Source organism: Leptopilina boulardi, unplaced genomic scaffold, assembly GCF_019393585.1.
Source record: "Leptopilina boulardi isolate dan_hultmark-lab unplaced genomic scaffold, ZJU_Lbou_2.1 LbouV2_366, whole genome shotgun sequence".
Taxonomy (NCBI): Eukaryota; Metazoa; Arthropoda; class Insecta; order Hymenoptera; family Figitidae; genus Leptopilina; species Leptopilina boulardi.
The window spans coordinates 832,790-856,479 of NW_026137936.1; the positions used below are offsets into that span (position 1 = coordinate 832,790).

The 23,690-nt window shown below is 24.9% G+C and overlaps 2 protein-coding genes across 4 annotated transcripts in view; both read right to left on the reverse strand.

The window, feature by feature from the left end:
- The window catches only part of LOC127286919 (SH2 domain-containing protein 3C), a 120,215-nt gene that overhangs the window by 10,394 nt on the left and 86,131 nt on the right, over positions 1 to 23,690 (reverse strand). The window contains exons 1-2 of one of the 3 annotated variants that reach the window (XM_051313568.1): positions 9,213 to 9,252; positions 1,361 to 1,574 (exon numbers count right to left, since the gene is read on the reverse strand). In XM_051313568.1, the coding sequence (XP_051169525.1) occupies positions 1,361 to 1,574; positions 9,213 to 9,237 (239 nt within the window). In that variant the 5' untranslated portion in view covers positions 9,238 to 9,252. Of the gene's footprint in view, positions 1 to 1,360; positions 1,575 to 4,042; positions 4,446 to 9,212; positions 9,253 to 23,690 lie in introns of those variants that run through there. The other 2 variants (XM_051313567.1, XM_051313569.1) reach the window with 2 other exon arrangements.
- LOC127286970 (uncharacterized) lies at positions 13,062 to 22,947 on the reverse strand. The gene is made up of 14 exons (XM_051313638.1): positions 22,841 to 22,947; positions 22,223 to 22,415; positions 21,517 to 21,886; positions 20,977 to 21,323; positions 20,619 to 20,849; positions 20,136 to 20,387; positions 16,898 to 17,055; positions 16,806 to 16,812; positions 15,766 to 15,960; positions 15,138 to 15,507; positions 14,676 to 15,025; positions 14,311 to 14,544; positions 13,534 to 13,785; positions 13,062 to 13,374 (listed from the first exon to the last, which is right to left on the reverse strand). The coding sequence occupies exons 2-14, from the start codon at positions 22,407 to 22,409 to the stop codon at positions 13,211 to 13,213; spliced, it is 3,117 nt and encodes a 1,038-aa protein (XP_051169595.1). The 5' UTR covers positions 22,410 to 22,415; positions 22,841 to 22,947; the 3' UTR covers positions 13,062 to 13,210.

Below are 23,690 nucleotides of genomic sequence, written 5' to 3' on the forward strand. Positions count from 1 at the left end.
CTTAAGCGGGGGGTTTTTTTTTCATCTTTTTGCAATTTATTATTAGAGAGGTCAAAATTCTCATTTAGGATTGTATAAAGTAGATTTCTAATTAACAGACATTTCTCTCTACTCACTTACTTTCTTTTAGAATGACTAATTTAATTTTAACGCAACTTTCCTAATTGAACGTTTAATTTTAATTGCACGCAATGTATACATATATATGTATATAGAATTTTTAACTAAATTTTCAACACAATACCGAAAGTCATCGCGAATAGAAAAATTTTTAAATTAAATCATATTAAAATTAATTTACTAAATTTATATAATAACAAAATAAATATATTCATACACCTATTTTTAAAAATTTATTTGTAATAATTTTTTTAACTTATTTTTTCAAATTAATTTTTTAAAACTAATTTTTCTCAAATTTTTCTATATATACTTAACAATTTTTTGTAGTTTTGTAAATTTAAGAAAAAAACATTTTAATTACTATTTAATTAGTTTTTTTTTAAATTATAACACTGAGAAAAATGTTTAGTCAGAGCAACCAAAATTTGGTTGGGCCAACAAAAAAATTTTGTTGGTATTTAAGCAACCAAACTATTTGTTTGAGTCAACCAAAAAATTAGGTTGAGTGTTTTTTGTTGGTATAACAAAAATGTTTGGTTAGCTCAACCAAATTTTTTTTGTTAAGTCAACAAAAATGTTTGGTTGATGAAACCAACAGTTTTTTTGTAAAATTAAAAATTTTATTCTACCTTATCTCTTTTTATTTATTTCATTATTTATTTATCAATTTAACATTGAATTTATATTTATCCAATTGAAATATTTGTGGACTTTGAAAAATCTCATCTCCGACTGGGATCGAACCTTCGTTTTAAAACTGAAGGTCGAGAGCTCTGACCACTGGACTACCCATCCTTGTGAGAGATTTAAACTAACTGTTCTCTTAAGCTATGAGCTGAGAGCGAATCAAATTATTTGGTTGTCGCAACCAAATTTTGGTTAGGACAACAAACGATCATTTGGTTTCTTAGACCAAACTATTTTGTTGTGTTAACCAAATTATTTTGTTGTCGTAACTAAATTTTGGTTGGAATTTAAAAATGTTCAACCAAATAATTTTGTTGATCTAACCAAATGTTTGGTTGAGATAACCCTACGACTTTGTTTCAGCCAACCAAAATTTGGTTACAAGAACCAATATTGCCTAACCAAACAATTTAATTGCAAACACTAAATTTTTTTTCTCAGTGTAATGATTTGTTACTTTTAATTTTTTGATCAATTTTATCCTTGGTGAATGAAATAATCGAATTTTTTTCATTTTGATTAAAATTATATCAAACATGAATTTACTCACCGATCATTGAATTTAAATTCATTTTCATTATACGGAGGTGTGATAATTAGTTCAGATTTGACAACATCCGATTGTAAATGAACTGTGTGCCTGTTTGGGCGCATGTCCTTACAATTCACGGAAATAGAGAGGTCATCTCGTTTCCGTTTGCGATTATTAGTCCCCAAATTCTGAAGAGCCCCCATCGATGGAAACCGGAAACTCCATGCAATACCTGTAATGATTCATAAAAAAATTATTTCCTCATATATTCGTTGACATATATAGTCATTTATTTTTTCTAAGAATTTTCGTCATTTATAAATCATGGACATTCTTTATATTTTTTTGAATTTTTATTAAATTTTTTTTTTATATTTATTAATTTTTATTAAATTTATTATTTTTCTTATATTAAATTTCTGATATATTTTCGTAATGAATATTATAGAATTTTAAATATGCTATTTTTAAATTGTCCTTTCACCTCATTTTTTCCAGGGTTTTTCTTAACAATCTAACATTCAAGAAATACGTGAATGACAAAGGCCTTTTATCAAACATAAATTTGTTATCTTCAATCGATATTGAACATCTGCCACAGTATTTGAAAGAAAGAGTTTATCATACAAAGATTCATTCTTGAATTAAAGTTTCGTTTTTTGTATTTTTAAATTTTGTAAAATAAAAAAAGTGAAATTTTTTTATGTATATATATATATACTGAAAATGGTCTACATTCTTGTGCCAAGTTGTAAACGTTTGTTGATAAGCTACGAAATAATCGGCAAAATTTATTTTTAAATATATCTCTTTAGCTTACTTTTATTATTTTCGATTGTTACTATTATTTTAGTTTTTCAATTTATTTACTGTTTTCAATTATTTTATTTTATTATCAAAAACAAAAATTACCAATATTTCAGTTTTATTTTCTTTTTTTCTTTTTCAATTAATACTATTGTGTCTCTGTTGTTTTCTCAATTATTATTATTTTAAAACAAAATAACTAAGAAATAAATTTAAAAAAAAAATATAATTTCTCAATGAGATGGCAATTATTTTGATTTAATTATTATAAAAAATACACAAAAAGTATCATAGGAACATGATTCAGGTGAGTATGCTATTTCTTCGAAATACAGTTAACATAATATCTGGCGATGGTGATAAGGTCGACATTATGCTGAGATAACTCTGTATGTACAGTGGTGTATCAAATACAAAAAACTCCCCAGGATATTGATAAAAAGTTTCAAATTAGCAGAGCTGATAATTTTTTTTACATATGTTAAAGTTAACTCTATTGAAAAAAATACAAGGAAATTGATTTTGAATTTTTAAAAAATTTAATAATAATAGTATTAAATACGAGGAATGAGTTCTCGAACAAATGAAAAAAATAATGATATAAATTCGAAAATATAATATAAAATTATATATCTTTAAAAATGACAATGAAAAAATTGTCACCATGAGATAAATAACCGGTTTTATTTTACTTAATTCCTGAACAATTTAAATAAATTTACAATTCGAAACGCACATTTGCCTTTAAAAAGAGAAATATATATATATAACGTTTCTAAGATCGCATAAACTATATTGTACTTTGTGCAGTATATAAAATATACACGAAAATACATTTTCTTCAGTGAACAATATATTTGCAAAGAAAGGGACTCGAAAAATTTCTTTAATTTCCTTTCATGACGCATTTCACGCGGGTACTAAAATCGTGACTAGAATAACAATATATATATATATATATTGCATACGCCGCCAGAGTTACGCGAAGGCCTCTGAACAAATAAGATCGCAAAATATTTTTATTTTTTAGAAAATTTAAAAAAATTTGTTTCTTATCTCAAACAAGATGATGACAAACAACTTTTGTTTTAAAAACAACATAAACAAACGTCCTTGAAAATAATTCACTGCATATATAAGTTAGAAATATTAAAAAAATTGTTTTAAAATGCACAAATAAATTGTTAACATTTGCATTAAAAATTTTTATATAATTAGAAAAATAAATATATTATATATTTAACGTTCGAAAAACTCATTAATTTAATAATAAATAAATAAATATAAAATAATGTTTTATATTTAGTTGTAAAACACTTTTTTTAAGTCCTCATTAAATATGAAAAAAAAATGTATTTGCTTCTTGTATATAATAATTATAAAATGAAAAAACTGTTTTATTTTACGATTATTAAAAATTTAAATCAATTATTACTTTTCACGTATATATACAAAGACAATTTTTCTTTTTCAAAAGAAAAACATAAACGAAAAGAAATTATTTTAATTTTTCCATAAAAATTTTATCATTTCATGTAATATATTTTTTTTTTAATCCGCACTTATCACAAAAAATAATAAAATCCCACAAATTTGCACAATTTTTTTTTTTTTTTTTTTAAATCACTTTTCACATCACATCTTCTTGTGCGACTATTAACCAAATTCATTGAAAACAAAGTTTAAAATGAAAAAAAGAAAAATGTGATTTTCATCGTCGTGCAATTAATTGACATCTGGCGCGAGATATTTGTAAACGAGCAATCAGCAATTTAGCGACACGGAATTGCAAATTAATAAGAACCACTTGCACATTACGAGATCACTTTTTTTTTTATTTATATAATATTCTTTTTTTTTAAATTACAACGAAAGAATCGAGAGATTACTAACTTTGACTGCGTTTTGATTTTAGTTTACTGGATGCTTTTCCCATCTTTGTCGAGATCACATCCGACTAGTAAAACCATAAGTGAAGCGAAAAAGTGGTTTTCTGCTCTTTCGGAGCAGATGACTTGACGGGGACACACACTCGTGTTCTGCGGAACTGTGACCGTAGCATAATGCGACACCGAACGAACTGCCTCGTTAAAAGATACGAAAGGACAGACACAGACCACCAATGGATATGTATAGTTCAGGAGTGGAAGAAATGCCTTGAATCAGTCTATACAGGACACACAAAGTTTGCCGCACACGTGGGTTTTTAGGATCCATATACACATATTATATGCATTGAATAAATGGAGGGCGGCTTTTCAAAACCTACTGTTGATCGTCAAGGGAGATGAGATCAAGACAGGATGGGAAGGGACAAGGATAGAAAAATGACAATAGCTGTACACTGTGGCAAGTGTTCAACATTTGTGTGCGAGAGAGAATGAGAGAGAGAGGGAGAGAGAGGAGAAAATACATTTGACTTTGCGATAATACAAAAAAAGAATTTTTTTATTTTTGTGCAGTCATATTTTTTTTGTTGACCCAAACAAACCTTTTTCGTTTTAAAAAATAATAAAATTAAATTTAGCATTTAATTTTATTTGTTACTTAATTACTCCATTCAATTTGAATATTGAGAATTCGTTCACTAATTCAAATTAGTAGAAATTTTTAGTAAAATTTTTTGATTTATTTGATTTATTTTTATACTAAAGTTTTAGTGAAAACTTACTGAAAATAAGTAAAAAAAATTTCACTAATTTTTAGTAAAATATTACTATTTGATTTAGTTATATTTATTTTTAAATTAGTCAAGTTGGTGGCGCCACTATCTATGTCGTTTAGCATTGGCTCATTTTGAGTTGCAACAAAAATGAGACTAGGTTTTTTCTCTGTATTACTATTTGTTTCAGTAATACTTTTTTCCAGGGACTGTCTCGAAATATTTGTGTCGTGTCCGTGTAGTGTCGCGACTCGACACGTTTGAAAACAATTAAAAGTATCGTGGCGAGACCCGACACTTTTAAAAATTTTCAAACGTATCGTGGCACGACCCGACACAGTTAAGAAATTCATAATTGTATCGTGGCGAAGCACGATACGTTTAGAAATTTGTAATCGTATCGTGGCAGGACTGGACACGTTTACGAAATTCTTAAAAGTATCGTGGCGCGACTAGACACATTAACAATTTGAGAATCGTATCGTGGGGCTAAACTACACGACACAATACAAAAATAATTATGAATTTCGTGTCGCATACAATGAAACTTGTTGATCAACATCTTGACAGTTTATTAATCCTTCAATAACATTTCAAGAAATAAAATTAAAATAAAATAGATATAGATTGAATATATATCAAATGTAAATTATTAAATTTATATTATATTATATTATATTATATTATATTATATTATATTATATTATATTATATTATATTATATTATATTATATTATATTATATTATATTATATTATATTATATTATATTATATTATATTATATTATATTATATTATATTATATTATATTATTTCCACGAATTTCTGTTTTCATCCTATACTGTTTATTTTCATGTATTTCTTTTTGTATTATCAACAACTTATTGTCTAGTATGTAAACAAACCACACTTAAAATTAAAAATAATTTTGTTCAATAAAATTAATAGATTAATTTAATTTATTAACATTTTAATATTATTATGATTTAAAGAATTGAAAAAAATGCAAGACTTGATTACGAATTCAATATCAGTTTTTTAAAATTCAAAATGGCGGATCCAATATACCGAATCAAAATAACTAAAAATGGGCAAATTCGTCTAAACCATGTTACCCAGGGGTTTTTGGGGTCGCTGATTACGAATCTGACATCAGTTTTTCAAAGTTCAAAATGGCGGATCCAATATGGCGGAAGACAAAATAAAAAATTAATCGGATTGTATTAAAAACCTATTACTCGGGGGTTTTCAGGGTCATTGATTACGAATTGTGACAAAAGTTTTTCAAAATTCAAAATGTCCCAAAAAACGCTCGAGTAACAAGTTTCAAAAGATCCGATCCTTTTTAAAAAATTGTTCAGCATATTAGATCCGCCATTTTGAATATTAAAAAACTGATGTTACATTTGTAATCAGTGACCCTGAAAACCCCTCAGTAACCGGTTTCAATCCAATCCGATTAATTTTTTATTTTGTCGTCCGCCATATTGGATCCGCCATTTTGAATTTTGAAAAACTTTTGTCACAATTCGTAATCAATGACCCTGAAAACCCCCGAGTAATAGGTTTTTAATACAATCCGATTAATTTTTTATTTTGTCTTCCGCCATATTGGATCCGCCATTTTGGACTTTGAAAAACTGATGTCAGATTCGTAATCAGCGACCCCGAAAACCCCTGGGTAACATGGTTTAGACGAATTTGCCCATTTTTAGTTATTTTAATTCGGTATATTGGATCCGCCATTTTGAATTTTAAAAAACTGATATTGAATTCGTAATCAAGTCTTGCATTTTTTTCAATTCTTTAAATCATAATAATATTAAAATGTTAATAAATTAAATTAATCTATTAATTTTATTGAACAAAATTATTTTTAATTTTAAGTGTGGTTTGTTTACATACTAGACAATAAGTTGTTGATAATACAAAAAGAAATACATGAAAATAAACAGTATAGGATGAAAACAGAAATTCGTGGAAATAATATAATATAATATAATATAATATAATATAATATAATATAATATAATATAATATAATATAATATAATATAATATAATATAATATAATATAATATAATATAATATAATATAATATAATATAATATAATATAATATAATATAATATAATATAATATAATATAATATAATATAATATAATATAATATAATATAATATAATATAATATAATATAATATAATATAATATAATATAATATAAAAATTATATATTATTGTATATTATTTTGTATGCATATTATTATTAGTATTATTATTATTCCATATATGGGCAAATCCACAGAACCGGCCGATTTCATGTTACTCACATATTTTTCTATTTTAGAAGTATTATATTAATTATTTTCATACTTCAACCATTTTGTAATATCTCTGAGAACCTATTGAAATAAGAAAATTGAATAAATGTGAACCTTCTAGTCTTTTATAAAAAATAAAATCGAATTAAGTAACTTAAAAAATGAAATTTACGGTGTTACTCCAGGTATAAATTTTAATTCTTATAGGTATAACTTGTTCGGCATAGATCCGAACAATTCCAAACTGTGGTGAATTATAGTTTACTTATTGAAGAATGTTTTGAAAGTAATAAAAAATATGTGCTCTTAAATAAAAAGAAATGATAGTCGTTGAAAGTAGCGTTACTCATTATTTTATAATAATGAAATGTCTATACATTTTTGTAAATATCTTTTGCGGCGATTATTCGATTTGAATTTTTCAAATTGGAGCTTATTGCTTGTGAACAGACGAACAAATGTATGTATCATAGAATAGAGTGCAATCAGAATTAAAGAAAATATTCCAATAATTATCACTCTATGTTTAAGCGTGAACCATTTTCAACTTAGCCTTTTTTCAGTAGCACAACTACAGGATAAAATATGATGAGTTGAAAACATGTGTGATTATATAAAGACATTATTATAATTCTTGTATGCAAACGCCAAATTATATTTTCAATTTATAACGTCTAAAAATTAAAAATAAAAAAAAATTTATCGAAATTTAACTAGTTAATCGTGAAAAATGAATTATCCTTTCATTTGTTTTATTTTCAAAGTTATATCAAAATCGATGTCAATAATGTCAGTTTGTTGGTTAAAATAGTTAATATCAAAATTAGTAAGTAAACAATTTAATTTACAGAAATAAAAAATTAAATGCTAATAAATAAAATATATAATAAAATATGATAAAATATAAATAATTTATTTTTGATAATTAAAAAATTAATTATTTGTATTTTATCATATTTTATTATTCAAAATGTTTTGCACATATTTCAAATAATATATAAAAAAAACAAAGAAATGCCATTTTTAATTATAATTTCCAGAAGAAAAATAATATTTTCGTTTTTGGCTTTTAACTCAAACGGCATTAAAATAAAATGAATCACGCAAGAAGATAATTGTTCTTGAATATATTTTAAAGAAAGTAAACCATAAATAAAAGGTGTGCTTGCTATTTGGAAAATTTTCATCTTGATAAGTAAAAATCGGCCGGTTCTGTGGATTTGCCCATATACTATATTATAATAGATAATACATCATAGATAAGTTTAAATTAATTGAACAATTTTTTTTCATGCGACACGACATATTTATGCAGAATTATCGTGTCGTGGCAAGTCATGATACGATACGATTCTCAAATTGTTAATGTGTCTAGTCGCGCCACGATACTTTTAAGAATTTCGTAAACGTGTCCAGTCCTGCCACGATACGATTACAAATTTCTAAACGTATCGTGCTTCGCCACGATACAATTATGAATTTCTTAACTGTGTCGGGTCGTGCCACGATACGTTTGAAAATTTTTAAAAGTGTCGGGTCTCGCCACGATACTTTTAATTGTTTTCAAACGTGTCGAGTCGCGACACTACACGGACACTTTCTTAAAATTCAACAACATTTCGTGTCCGAGACAGTCCCTGCTTTTTTCACTAAAGTTTTATTGAAAAATGACTAAAAATTAGTGGAAATTTTCAATAATTTAAATTATTTCAAATTTAAACAATATAGATAATTTAATTTTAATGAATTAAGCAGCCGGATCAAAGAAGGGCACATAACTAATGTAATTCAAATGGATTATGTGCCCTTCTTTGATCCGACAGCTCAATTAAATAATTAATTTAATAAACATAAATATATCATTTAATTTAATTAATATTATTAAAATTTATGTAAATATTTTTAATTTTTTGTGAATGAACAAAAACTTTCCTTCTTGACGTTTTATTTTACAATTTTAACAATATATTTGAAAAAATATCAAATATTGTTAAAATATTTAATATTAAATTAAATTATTTAAAATATTAATATTGTTAAAGAAAAATTTATTATTTTTAAAAATTGGGCCCTTGTGACATACAAGTACGAGGCTGTTGTGATGTCATTGTAAGCCGGAGCTGCCTTCCATGCACTTACACAGTTCTTTATAAACGCTAAACGATTTTGTTTGCGCAATCATTGCAACAATGTGCACCTTAGATATATTAGTTTCTCTCTCTCTCCTTTATTGTACAATTTGCGGTCTGGTTACACGATACTAGCAATTATCCATATGGTTGTTTTAGAAAATAACATACAGTTGCCGCGCGTCAATAATAATTCTTGTCTATTATATATATATAGAGAGACATTGAGGTCTTGATTGAAAATTAAGTTGTAAGATTTTTTATTTCCAGTTTTATTATATGGTTGAAGATTAAAATTTAATTCTTAAAATACAATTAAAAAAAAAAAAATTATTCTAAAGCGAGTCGAAATAAAATGGAGAGGAAAAAATTTTACTGTCTCAAGGCACTGAAATCAATTTAATTTAATTTCAATGTTATCTACTCTTAAAATAAGAATATTTTTATAAATTTTTCAATATATTCTTAAATTTAGCATTTTATTTTATTTTAAACATAATAAACTTTTGTCAAATGAAGTACATTAAAACAAATGAACCAAAATGAATAACGCACTATATGTAGAAAATATTTCATGTGATTAAATTATTTCCTTTGACATTAATAGAAATCTTTTCTTATAAATCTACAATACTTTTGTATTAAAAATATTTGTTTCATTGTTGATAGAATAAGTTTTTTTTGCTTTTCGTAAAAAATTAATTTATTGACAAAAAAAAAAAAAAAAAATAATAATTATAGTAAAATTAGTAAAATTAAATTTTATAATTTTATACTGCTTTTATATATAAAAAAAATAATAAATTTATAAAATCACTGCCTTTTTCTATAAACGGGTATAATTATAAAAAAAAAATGGTAATTGTACATTACGTTTATTCAATAATTGGCTCCTGAATAGAAAATTACAAAAACCGTGGGATGTAGTACACGCATTTGAAAAAATAAATATAAAAAAAATAAGTGATAAAAACGCGGAATTGTAATGAACTAGTTCGACGACTATTGTCTTATATGAAAGTAAACAACTGTCACATGATTATTGTTTGAAACTGTGACCGGATGATTTAATCAAAATTGTCATAACTTTACTTCAATCAAGGTATAGTTGATTCTTGACAGTCTCTGCCAAAAATTATTTTAAAAAAGTTTTATTAAAATTTTTAATTTAAATTTTATGAATAATTATGAATTTATATTTTTTAATAATTAATTACAATTATTATAAATTAATTTAGATATCAATTTTATAATTTAAGTATAAAAATCATAAAGTGAATATTACAATAACTTTTAAGGAGTCATCAATATTACATGAATATAAAGTATAAATAAGTTTTTTCAATTATAAGTTAATATTTCTTCTAAAATTAATTTAGTAGTAAACATCTATAAATGTTTGCTGTTGTCTACTTCGAGAATCAAAACTTTTTTTACGATCTCTATAATATTGAAGATAAGACAGTTTGAGCAATTATGTAAGACTTGATATCATAAATTGAAAACTATACGAAAAAAAATCTGATTAGGTATATTGTTCTGATAAAAAAATCTAAGAATTAATACGCCTATATTTCATGAGATTTAATTTTATGAATTTTTTTTATGTCTATTTGTGAAAGAAAATTGAGTAATTAAAATAATTATAATTAATTTCTTCACACTTGACTATAACGCTTTTATAAATTAAAAAATATATAAAATTGACAAAATGTACGTATAATTCAGTTAAAAGAAATTTTAAAAAATCGCACTATATCAAAAAATGATAATTGGTATAATATTACATAATTATGGTAATAAGATAATAATGTTGAATTAATAAATAAATAATAATTAAATTAAATAAAAATTATTGAAAAAGAGAATAGAGATAAAATCAGAAAATATGTAAGAAATATGAAATTTTGCTAGTGATACAAAAATCCTCGCGCCTGTTTAATGTTTACGTGCTATACATTACTAAAACTATGGTGGTTTTACTTAGGCTTAAAGTACAAAAAATAGGGAGTTAACGACACCGGGAGTTAGGAGTTAAATTTTTCGAGTTAAAAATCAACTCAAAAAGGGAGTTAATAATTAAATAATTAACTCCATAATATACTAACACCCTAGGCATAAAATTAACTCGTAAAGCATTAACTTCCTTCGCTTTAACTCCAAAAGAGTGGGACTTATATAGCATCCCCTAGGGAGTTAAAATTCAACATCTTTTTTTACAGTGTATAATAAAAATTAAAGAAATTTTTATTTATTATTAAATTATTTTTACTATTTATATATACAAAATCACTGCTTTTACTTCAAAAATAAATTTTATAGTTAATAACATTCTTACTTTTCAATGAAAAAGACGATTTTTTTAGAATTAAAAATTAATTGTCTTAAGTGCCATAAAAAAATATTCTAAAATTGAAAATAAATACTTGCCACCTATTTTAGAATATCTCAACTTATTTTAAAATAATTAAGTATTTTTTAGTATTAAATATTAAAAGAATATATGGGTGATTCTCTGCGTAGTGCACGATTTGGTGTCTGAAACTTTAAAAATATTTTTTAATCGAAATTTTTTTAAACAAATTAAAAAAAAATTCTTTGCTTTTTGAATTCTACAAAATAGTTAAAATTTGATTTAAAATGTTTATGGAAATTTTTGGGGTAATTCACAAAAATATATATATAGCGCGAACGACAATAATTAAAAAATTTTATTTCGGTAATTTACGGAAATTTTAGAGGTAATTTATGGAAATTTATGCGGTAATTTATAGAAATTTTGTCTAAAATTCATAAAAATATGTAAAGCATAAATCACAATTAAAAATTATAATTTTGGTAATTTACGAAAATTTTCGCGGTAATTTACAAAAACATAATATAGCGCGAACGACAATTAAAAATTTTATTTTGGTAATTTATGGAAATTTATACGGTAATTTATAGAAATTGATTTGGTAAGTTATAGTAAACTTACCGGAGCTATGATAGTTTATAATAAATATTTTTAATTTCGTTTGTTTCATTGTGTATTAAACTTTCACTAGTGACGGTGGAAATTCTGTGGCGGATGAAGACGCTGGGGTCGGTGGAACCGATGGAACTGGCGTTAATAATTATTTTTTTTTTTTTTAGAATATTATCATTTATTTTTAATTGGTTTCATATGTTTCACACATATATATATATATATATATATATATATATATATATAGACTAAAATAATATAACTACACTTTATTTAACCTTTATTATTTAATTATATTCTATTTTTTTAAAAAATATTGAAAAAAAGCAAGTTGTGCGCTACGCGGAGAATCATTAAATCTAAGAATATATTTGAAGTGAAAATAATAAAAATATATTCTTAGACTTAAAATATTTTCTCAATTTAAGAATAGTATATATATATATATATACTAGGGGGCTATGCGCGCCAACCCCCATTCCCCTTCCTCTCTTCCCCTCCCCCACCCTAGATTTAAAGGTTAAGATCGTTTCAAGACTCTGAATTTAGCCGCAAGTCCCCCCCCTTCTCTTCTAACCCCCTTCTCTTGACTTGTGGCTATATTCAGTGTCTTGGAACAGCAGCTTCGCGCGCCAACTCCTATCCCCCCTCCTCTCTTCCCCTCCTTTTCCCCACCCCCAACCCTAAATTTAAAGGTTAAGATCGTTTCAAGACTCTGAATATAGCCTCAAGTCCCCCCCTCCCTTTTCTTCTACCCCCCCTTCTCTTGACTTGCGGCTATATTCAGAGTCTTGGAACAGCGGCGGCGGCGATATCTTTTTGTAATATAGGTAGATATATATATATTATTATTATTATTATTATTACATATTAATAAGAATAAAATTATAAGCACATTTTATTTTTACAGTTAGACTAATATTCTAAATATATTATATACTTCTAAAATATCTTACGATTTTTTTTTAAATGTTAGGAATATATTTACAATGCTTCAATTCTCAAATAGAGACCATTTTTTGGAGCCAAGGTGAAGGTTCGTGAATTATGTTGAATTGGAATTTCAGTTTTCTCGCAAGTCGAAATCTTGTAATGTAACAAGAGTTTAATAAGCATCACTTTCGTTTGAATTAACGCTATTCTTTTACCTAAAAATCAAATTATTAAAATTTTTTAAAAATGTCTATAATTAAATATAGAAAAATTTAAAAATATAATTATTATTTCAAAATATATTTAATATTTAATTGATTAAAAAAAAGTTCATATAAAATAAAACGATTAAATATAGCAATAATTTCATATACCAATGCATATTCTGGGACCTTCACCAAATCCTAAAAATGCTAAAGAATGCCTTTGAGCAACATTTTCATTGTTAAATCGTTCTGGATCAAATTTTTCTGGATCTAAATATATTTCCGAATCATTATGAATTGCCAAAATAGGAATAGTTATTCTTGTTCCTTTCGATATAACAAAATCACTGTTTGGTATTTTATAATCCTTGAGACAAACACGTGATAAAAGTGGTACTGGTGGATACTTTCTCATTGTTTCTGAAATAATGAAAAATCTTAAAACAACAAATTTATTGTTTTTTTTTCTGTAAAACTATTCTTTGTTGTAAGTATATAGTAAATTTTAAACTTTCAAAATATAATTGAGCAGAATATACAGTTTCCCTTTGGCGTCCGTCCGTCCGTCCGTCGTACACTCGTACGATAATACCATAGCAACCGTTACCATAGCAATCGTTTCCATGGCAAGCGTTACCATGACAACCGTTACCATGACCGATTTTTCCATAGCAACCGTTACTAAGGACTTTTTTCCTTAGCAACGGTAACATTAATATTGACCACAAAACCCTGCGATGAAGGCGCCATGAGTCTCCTTCTCTCCTATTTTTTTTCAATAGTAAAAGACCATTTCTGTTAGACAAAATATTATAAATTTTCGTCTCTTTTTCTTCTTTTTTACTCTCGTGTGTTAAATCGTAAACAAATTTCATTGACATAAATATAATTAATATTTTTCATTCCTAATGTAAAAAGAGAAAAAATATAAATCAAATTATTCACCATAAAGAACTTTTTGCAGATAATTCATTTCAGCAATGCTATCGTAAGTTAAGCCACCATAATTTGAAATGATACTTTTAATTTCCGAGCGAAGTTTCTCTTGTATTTCAGGATTAAGAGCAATTTCATATAAACAATATGTTATTGTCGAGGAAGACGTTTCATATCCGGCTGCAAAAAACACAAATGCTTGGGCTGCAGCAAATTCGATATTCACATTTCCAGGATATTTTTCTGTAATTAATAATTTGATAATATTTTATCCACTATATTTGTTAATAACTCATATATAACTTTTTTTTACTTATTTTAAAAAATATTTTATGTTCTAAATATAATAAAATATAATAAAGAATTTCTTAAACCTTGCGAATAAATTTCCTCGTTTATTTCTTTACTGACTTGATCTTCTTTAATATAACCATTGTCGATTAATTCAATGAGCAAATCTACAAAATCTTTTTCGTGAATTTTATTTTCTCGTCGATAAGCAACGACATCCTTGAAAATTTCATTAAAATATTTATTAACATCATGTGCTATTGGCCTTAATCGAGTTATCCTAAGGATAATTGGTGCAAAGAAAACAAGTAAAATTTTCACTGGATTCACGTCGAAAATTTTCTTACCATAAATGCGAAATTTTTCGTTTGGATTTTCTAAACTGTTACATTTACAGCCATATGCAATTGATGCTATTATATCAGTTGTATACCTTTAAAAAGAATTAAAAATTACAATGATAAATAATTAAATAAAAATGTTAATAATAATAATAAATAAGATTGAGTGTTGCATATTTTAATTACGAATTAAAATAATATTACCGAGCAGCAAGATCTTTAAAATCAATCATCTCATTATTCTTTGCAGGAAATGAACAACAATTTTTCAAATTTTCTCCAACATTCACGATATGATGAAACATTTCTTTTATTTTTCTCGACGTGAAAGCTGGCGAAATTTTGTTTCTATTGTTACGCCATTTTTTGTTTCTCTCAAAAAATAAATTTCTCAATAGTGGCTCAAATTCTATATGATCGTCTGGCATACGATTTTGAAAATATTGAAAATCTTTTATTGTAATTAAATTAATGAGATCAAGATCAGATACAATTAAATTGGGCTCATGGAAAGAATAAACTCCATGAAAAGGATACATTTTAAATTTTTCATAACTATCCTGCATTAATTCGCCTGCAAGAATAAAAAATTTATTTTTCATTTAATATGAAAATTTATTTATCTATTTTATTGATAATCTCTGCCAAAAGTTAAAATTTTTTTTTATATTTTATAAATTTTATAAATTATAAATAAAAATTACTGGCCCAGTACTGGTACCAGTTCCGCGTTAGTAGTACATTTTTGATAGGAATTATGTAAAATCAATAGAATGTCAAAAAAAAAAATTTTAAGTTTATATATTATAAATTTAAATATTTAGTTCGTTACCCATTGACACTTGATTTGTAATATATCGCCATGTATTTCCAAAAGGTATGATTGGTTTCTCATGTGGTACATTTCGTCTTTTCCAGTATGTGAATGTCACAAATTTTAGATATAAATAAAACAATATGAATATGACAGCACTCCAACGCAATATCCAACCAGGAAAATAAAAATCCAAGATGGACATTTTACGTTCTAGAACACATTTAAGATCGTAATATTATTCTCTTTCAACGTTAGTTAATTATTATTTTCAATAAATTATATTTATAAAAAACAAGAAAAATAAATTATTAAAAATGACTTCACTGTTAATAAAATGAAAACAAATATTTTTCCTCGAGACATTAATCATGGAATATTAGTTTTTTTTTTAGAGTGACTGAAACAGGTCAATGTACACTAAATTAAAATTCAATGATCTTGTTTTTTGCAATTATTAATTACAAATTATGTTTATATTTATTCACAATTGCAATAATTATATGTTTAACATGTACTTACGACTTTTTATATTAAAGCAAACTTAAGATAATGTCAACTATATTATATTTTTATCTTGGTAGGCTTTTGATTCACTGATTAAAGAAAAAATTAAAAAGATAAGTATACAATAACTTCACACGGAGACTCTTTTCCACTTCACCAAGAATATGAAAATTAACTGAAGTCTAAATTTGCTACGGGTTAAAGATGTAGTCCTATAAATGGTCCTTGAAAGAAACCGGTTGAAAGTTACGAGTGACGTAAATTTATTACAAAAAACTTTACTATCTCCTTTTTATTTTGTAATAGAATATTAATAAAAATTTCTTTTCACAATGACAATTTTATATTAACTAATTATAAAACATTATTTAATTTTTGTTTCACAGAAAATTCAATTCAATTAAATATATTTTCTTGTTTCATTACAATGTTAGATTTTGAAACAAAAATTTTCTGTTGACTCAACACTTACTGCGTTTCAGTGTAGTTTTTGTGATGCGTTTATCCAATAAAGGTCATTAAAAGCATTAAATGATAATTATTTTTAATACTACATTTCTGTATTTATTAGATAAAGTGGTACAATTTAAAAAAAAAGAAATAGATAAAAAAGATTTTTTTTTTTCTCATTATCTCATTATGCTTTTTCAATTCTTAAATAAACACCATTTTCGGGAGTAAGTACAAAAGTCCGTGTACTATTTTTTATTGGAATTTCAGTTTTCTGACATATTGAAAATTTGTAATTCATTAACAATTTAATTAATACGATTTTAGTTTGAATTAGTCCCAGTCTTTTGCCTATAAAGAAAAGGAAATAAATTTTTAAAAAAATATTAGATATTTAAAACAAGTATAAATTAATTTTTGATATACGGAAAAAAATTGTTAAATTTAACAATGAAACATTTGTTTGATATTCGTGCAACTAAATTTACATAAAATAATGAAATATTAAAAAAATTAAAAAAAAATTCACACTGTTTAATAGCACATTCTCATAATTTATACACGTGCATAATGTCTGTAAATTATAATTAATTTTTTTTAATCCCTTGAAATGTTCATTATATTATTTATGTAAATAAAAAATAGAATATATAAGGTCATGTGATTGTTGTATTTCCACCTGTAAATCCGTAGGTCTGATCCATAGATTTTCTCGATAAATATTTTAATTAACTCAAAAGGATTAAAATATTTAGTTTCAGAATAAAACGAATTGATTCGAAATGAAGAAACATAAATTGAAAAGAATTAAAATTTAGCTTCAGAATATAAAATGAATTGATTCGGATAGAATATTTTGTTACGTTACATTAAAATTTGGATCCGAATAGAAAATGATTGGCTCGGAAACAAATTTTGGAATTTCTCGAAATAATACATATTCAAACTGATTGAAATTTAATCCAAAACCTTCGTCAGGGTTAAACTTTGTTATTTAACAACGAATTCTTATATTATTTTTGAGTTCTCCACAAAATTTTAGCTCAATCTATTAAGTATTTTGCAAGAAAACCTGCAGAGAATATTTACATGTGAAATCACAACAATCACATGACCTTAAACTTTCTTTTGAATTTTTAATTTAAATCTGAGATAAATTAAAAATTTTATCGTTCAAAGGAAATATTGTATATTACGAATTATATAATTTTTTTTCAAAATTACTATAACCATCAGAAAGTTTAGAAATTTTTAAAATAATGAAGTAAACGATAAAAATTTTTTAGAAATTTTTCTTTCAAAACTGCTTATAACAAAAGTATAATTTAGTTTCATTACACTGAGAAAAATGTTTAGTCAGAGCAACCAAAATTTGGTTGGACCAACAAAAAATTTTTGTTGGTATTTAAGCAACCAAACTATTTGTTTGAGTCAACCAAAAAATTTGGTTGAGTGTTTTTTGTTGGCATAACAAAAATTTTTGGTTAGCCCAACCAAATTTTTTTTGTTAGGTCAACAAAAATGTTTAGTTGATCAAACAAACAGTTTTCTTTGTAAAATTAAAAATTTTATTCTACCTTATCTCTTTTATTTATTTCATTATTTATTTATTATCAATTTAACATTGAATTTATATTTATCCAATTGAAATATTTGAGGACTTTGAAAAATCTCATCTCCGCCTGGGATCGATGCATGTAAAAAATCTTACATAGGGGGTGGGGGGGGGTTCAAATGACCAGAAGAAAGTCTTACGTAATTTATGGACGACCCCTACCCATCCTTGTAAGAAATTTAAACTAACTATTCTCTTAAGCTATGAGCTGAAAGCGAATCAAATTATTTGGTTGTCGCAACCAAATTTTGGTTAGGACAACAAACGATCATTTGGTTTTTTAGGCCAAACTATTTTGTTGTGTCAACCAAATTATTTTGTTGTCGTAACTAAATTTTGGTTGGAATTTAAAAATGTTCAACAAAATAATTTGGTTGGCTTAACCAAATGTTTGGTTGAGATAACTCTACGACTTTGTTTCAGCCAACCAAAATTTGGTTACAAGAACCAAAATTGCCTAACCAAACAATTTTGTTGCAAACACTAAATTTTTTTTTCTCAGTGTGATTATAGAAGAATTATTATTTATTTAAAAATTGTGCTCCATATAATCTATTTAATAATAATTTAAATATGAAAAATAAAAAAAAATTATTATCAATATTAATGATTTTAAATAAATAATTGAATTTATCACTCGGTTAACCTTAATTAAAATTTAAAGGTGAATTGGACGATCACTCAGAGTCAGGTTTAATGTGAAACAATTTCTTTACGTTTCGGAAAGCGCAGCTGCCCTCTTCAGAAACTATAAATTTATTAAATAATTACTATTAAAACACGATACATATATATATTATTGTAATAATTATAGAATTTATATAAAGCTTAATTACCGAAGAAAAATGAGTCTATACGTCTATGTCATAGCAGTTTTGATTTGACAATGATAAAATAAATACAAAATTTTTTCGAAGTACATAGCAACATCAGTCGTGATGGGGCGAATGACCGTATCAGTAAATAGAAAATAAAGTAAGAAAAATGGCAAGGTTTATGAAATCAAATAAGAGAGTTATGAATTTTTTTTTTTCATTTAGAAATTGAATATAATAATTATTGAGATTTTGTATATCCTCCTTTTTATTAACTGGATTTTTATAGTAAATTAATATGTACCATCTCTGATATTAAACGTTTTTTGTATAGTTGCTTTCTCTGTCTAGTATTTTAAAATTATCCAAATCAAAATTGTGTTTTTAAGAATTATTATGTGTAGCAATTGCATTATTTTTAGAGTTTTTATGTTCTTTAATACGAAAACCAACCATTCTTTTTGATTGCCCAACGTAAGATGCAGGACAATTTTTACAATTGATTTTATAAACAGTATTGGTATTTTCATCTTTTTTGTTTTTATCATTGCCCTTTTTAACTAAATTGTGGTTCATATTATTATTTTTACAAGGAATGGATGAAATGCAATAATTTTTTAGATATGAAGAAGTTTTTTCAAAAAGGTTGGGAACATAAGGTAGAAAAATCTTTGGTATCATTGTGTAAATGTTATTATTCTTTTTTTGTTCTAGGATATTGAAGATTTGATTTTATATAATGTATGCGTTTAGTTATATATTTATTTATAAATTCTGATGGGTAATTGTTTTTTAGTAGAATATTTTTGACTAATTCAATGTTTTTTGTATGGAATTGAATTTCATAAGTGAACTGTAATCTTTCGTCATAATTGTTATAAATATTAATCATCTCATCAATGTTATCAATTGGAATACAATTGTTCAATTCACCTTTAAATTTTAATTAATGATTTTAATTTATTTTGAAAATTTTTATAGAAAATAAAGATTTATAATACCAATACACATTCTGGGACCTTCTCCAAATGGCATGTATGACAATGGATGTCTTTTAATAACATTCTCAGAGTCAAATCGTTCTGGATCAAATTTCTCTGGTTCTGGATAAATATCCGAATTGAAATGTATTCCCAAGACGGGAATGATTATTTTCATACCCTTTGAAATGCAAAAATTTGTTCCCGGTACTTTGTAATTTCGAACACAACTTCGTGATAGCAAGGGAACTGTCGGATACATTCGCAAAGTCTCTATTTTTTTTATAAAAAAATGTGTTAACTTTTTTTTTAATATTTGTTAGTAAATGGAAATAAGTTTAAATATTCTTGTTATAATAAAATCAATTGGAATTTTACTTTTACTTTTTTAGTCCATAGAATAATTTAAAGATTCTTTTAATTAACATTTGAAAATATTTCTGTATGTGATATTATTATTATTATTATTATTATTATTATTATTATTATTATTATTAATCTTACCGGATAAAACTTGGTCCAAATATATCATTTCCGCAATACTTTCGTATGTTAAGGATTGATTATAAAGTACATTTTTCATTTCTAATCTCAATTTTTCTTGAATTTCCGGATTAAGTGCCATTTCATATAAACAATATGTTATTGTTGACGAAGATGTTTCATAGCCAGCTGCAAAAAATACGAAACTTTGTGCAGAGGCTTCCCTCAAAGTCATTTTGCGAATATTGGTCTCTAAAATTTATTGCAATAATAAATAATAATTTATTAGCTCTTTCAATAATTTTCCATTATATAAGAAAGATTTTTAAATATTTTGTTTTATATATTATTGAATCAATTAAAATGAATTTTTAATAACCTGTTGCAATTGCATCTGAAGATTTTAATTTTGTGTCATTATCCTCAATGAAACCATTATCCATTAATTCCATGAGTAAACTAACAAAATCTTTTTTGGCTATATTATTTTCTCTTCGATAAGTGACAATTTCCTCAAAAATTCTAGTAAAATAATCACCGACTTTTTTCTTGATGAATCTTATACGAAATATATTGAGAATAATTGGAGCAAAAAAGAAGAGTAAAACTTTAATTGGATGACCATCGAATATCTCATTACCATAAAGACGAAATTCTGCATTTGGATTTTCAATACTATTACACTCACAGCCATAAGCTAATGTTGCAATAGTATCCGTTGTGAATCTAGAATTATAATATGATAAATTTAATTCATCCACTAAAAAAATTTTATAATTATATTTGTAATTTGATTTATATGTTTTTTCATTTTTTTTTAATTTTATAATTTGCTATCATAATAATTATTTATTTTATAATATAGTCAAGTAACTGGTTTTTTTTTGAGTTAGCAATTAAATTATTTCCAGTGATTTACCTAGTGGACAATTCTTTTAATTCAATAATTTCATTATTCTTTGCTGGTGATTCACATTGTTTCTTTAAATTTTCTCCAATTTCATCAAGAAGATGAAACATTTCTTTCAATTTTCTTGAAGTAAATGCTGGCGAAAGTTTTGATCTATTATTTTTCCACTTTCTACCTCGTTCACAAAATAAATGAGCAAGCATTGGATCAAATTCCAAATCAACATCAGGAAATCGATCAACAAAGTATGCGAAATCTTTAATTAACACTGAACCAATCAATTTAAAATCATTAATAATTACAGTCGGTTCAAAAAATGTGTAAAATCCGTGTATTGGAAAAGATTTAAATTTTTCATAACTTTCCTGAATTGTTGCTCCTATAAAATTCATCGCATTATTTTATTAAAATAATTTTTAAAAATTTCACACTTTTCCAACAAAAAATAAATTCTATTATTCATTTCGTAATTAAAGAAGAAGATTTATTTTAAATTACTATGATAGATAATTCATTAAACTAAATAATTAAATTTGCATAGATTAATTACACACTGTTCGACACTGATTTTGCCCTAGGGATAATTCCTGATTACTTTTCAATCAGATTTTGATTACAAATCTATCACGTCTAATTTTTAGGGAAAATTACTGTTAAAAAGTCAAAAAAGCGTGTTATTTATTTTTTTTTTATTTTAATTAAATAATCTATTTACCCAATGATTTTTGACCCCTAATGAATTCTAGAGCATTTCCAAAAAGAAGAATTGGCTTTTCATGTGGTATTTCTTTTCTTGAGAAATAATTAAAAATTATAAATTTCAAATAAACATAAATCACACTGATGAATGTTAAGATCCAAAATATTTTTGAATACAAAGTGTATTGAATTAAATCCGTCATTTTATACTGAAATTGCAATTAAAACATATTATATGGGTGATTTAGAATCAAAAATAAAACAATTATTTCAGAAAAAGTTAACAAAAAAAGTGCTTTTAAAGACTATTTTTAGATTCATCAGAAAATAAATGATTTTCTTATTTAAAGAAATCTAAATATAAAACAAAAAAATATTTATTTTAATTTTTAATAAAAATAAAAAGTCTAAAACAAGTTTATTTCTTTTTGTCGAATTCCAGCTATCAGTAAAAAATTATCATTAAATGTTTAAAAATATTCTTCTATATAAAAAAAAATTGCTTAAGATTAATTTACTATAATCAAATGGATATATTTTTTGTGCAAAATGTCCATTTAGAGTTTAGTTAAATATATATAAACTACTCTTTATTTAAAGAAATAATTTTATAATTTTAAAACCGGTTACTCACATCAGTCTCGCGAACATTGATCACAACCTACTTGATATCCCAGATACAACTAAAAATGTGAAATGTAGCTTTACAAGAGTTCTCTATACATATAAATTATATATGCGTGTATGTGAATAAATACCATATATTCTTCTTTTTACATACAGTATAAAATTATTTATAATTAATAAAAATTTAAATTCTATACAGTATGTCGATAAGGCAGAAATAAAAAATTAATTCTTTAACATTCACTATACTCATAAATTACATGATATTTTTATTACTAAATAAAAAAAGTGCATGGTAGATTTATTTTAATATTTTAATTTAAATTACTTAAAATTTAAAATGGCAATTATAGATTTTCGAACACTATTTTATCAGTGAATATTTGAAACAAACAGTATAACAATTATCTGCAGTTGTTCAATTGAAAAAATGATTTCAACTGGGATTATTGGTGAAAGTAGGATAGCAAGAAACTTCTATAATGTGCTTGGAGGTGGCGGCACTTCACCTTTTACAAAGTTCGTCAATACTTGCCTCACAAAACTGGTTTAATAATTACAACTTTGTCAATAATTGCTTAAAATTTAGTTTAATAATTAAAATATATTGTCAAAAATTGGATATTAAAAAAATAAACCTTAAAATTTAATTGCAAGTAAAATTATTTTTCAATTTTATTTAAAATTTTTTACAAATTACAATAGGTACTTTTAATATTAGGAATACAAATGTATGAAATAAGGGTACAACCCTTTTAATATTACATAAATAAATATAAATAACAACAAAAATTTAATACTCTCTAAATTGGAATTAGTAAAAATTTCCACTAATTTAAATTAGTGATTCACTTTTT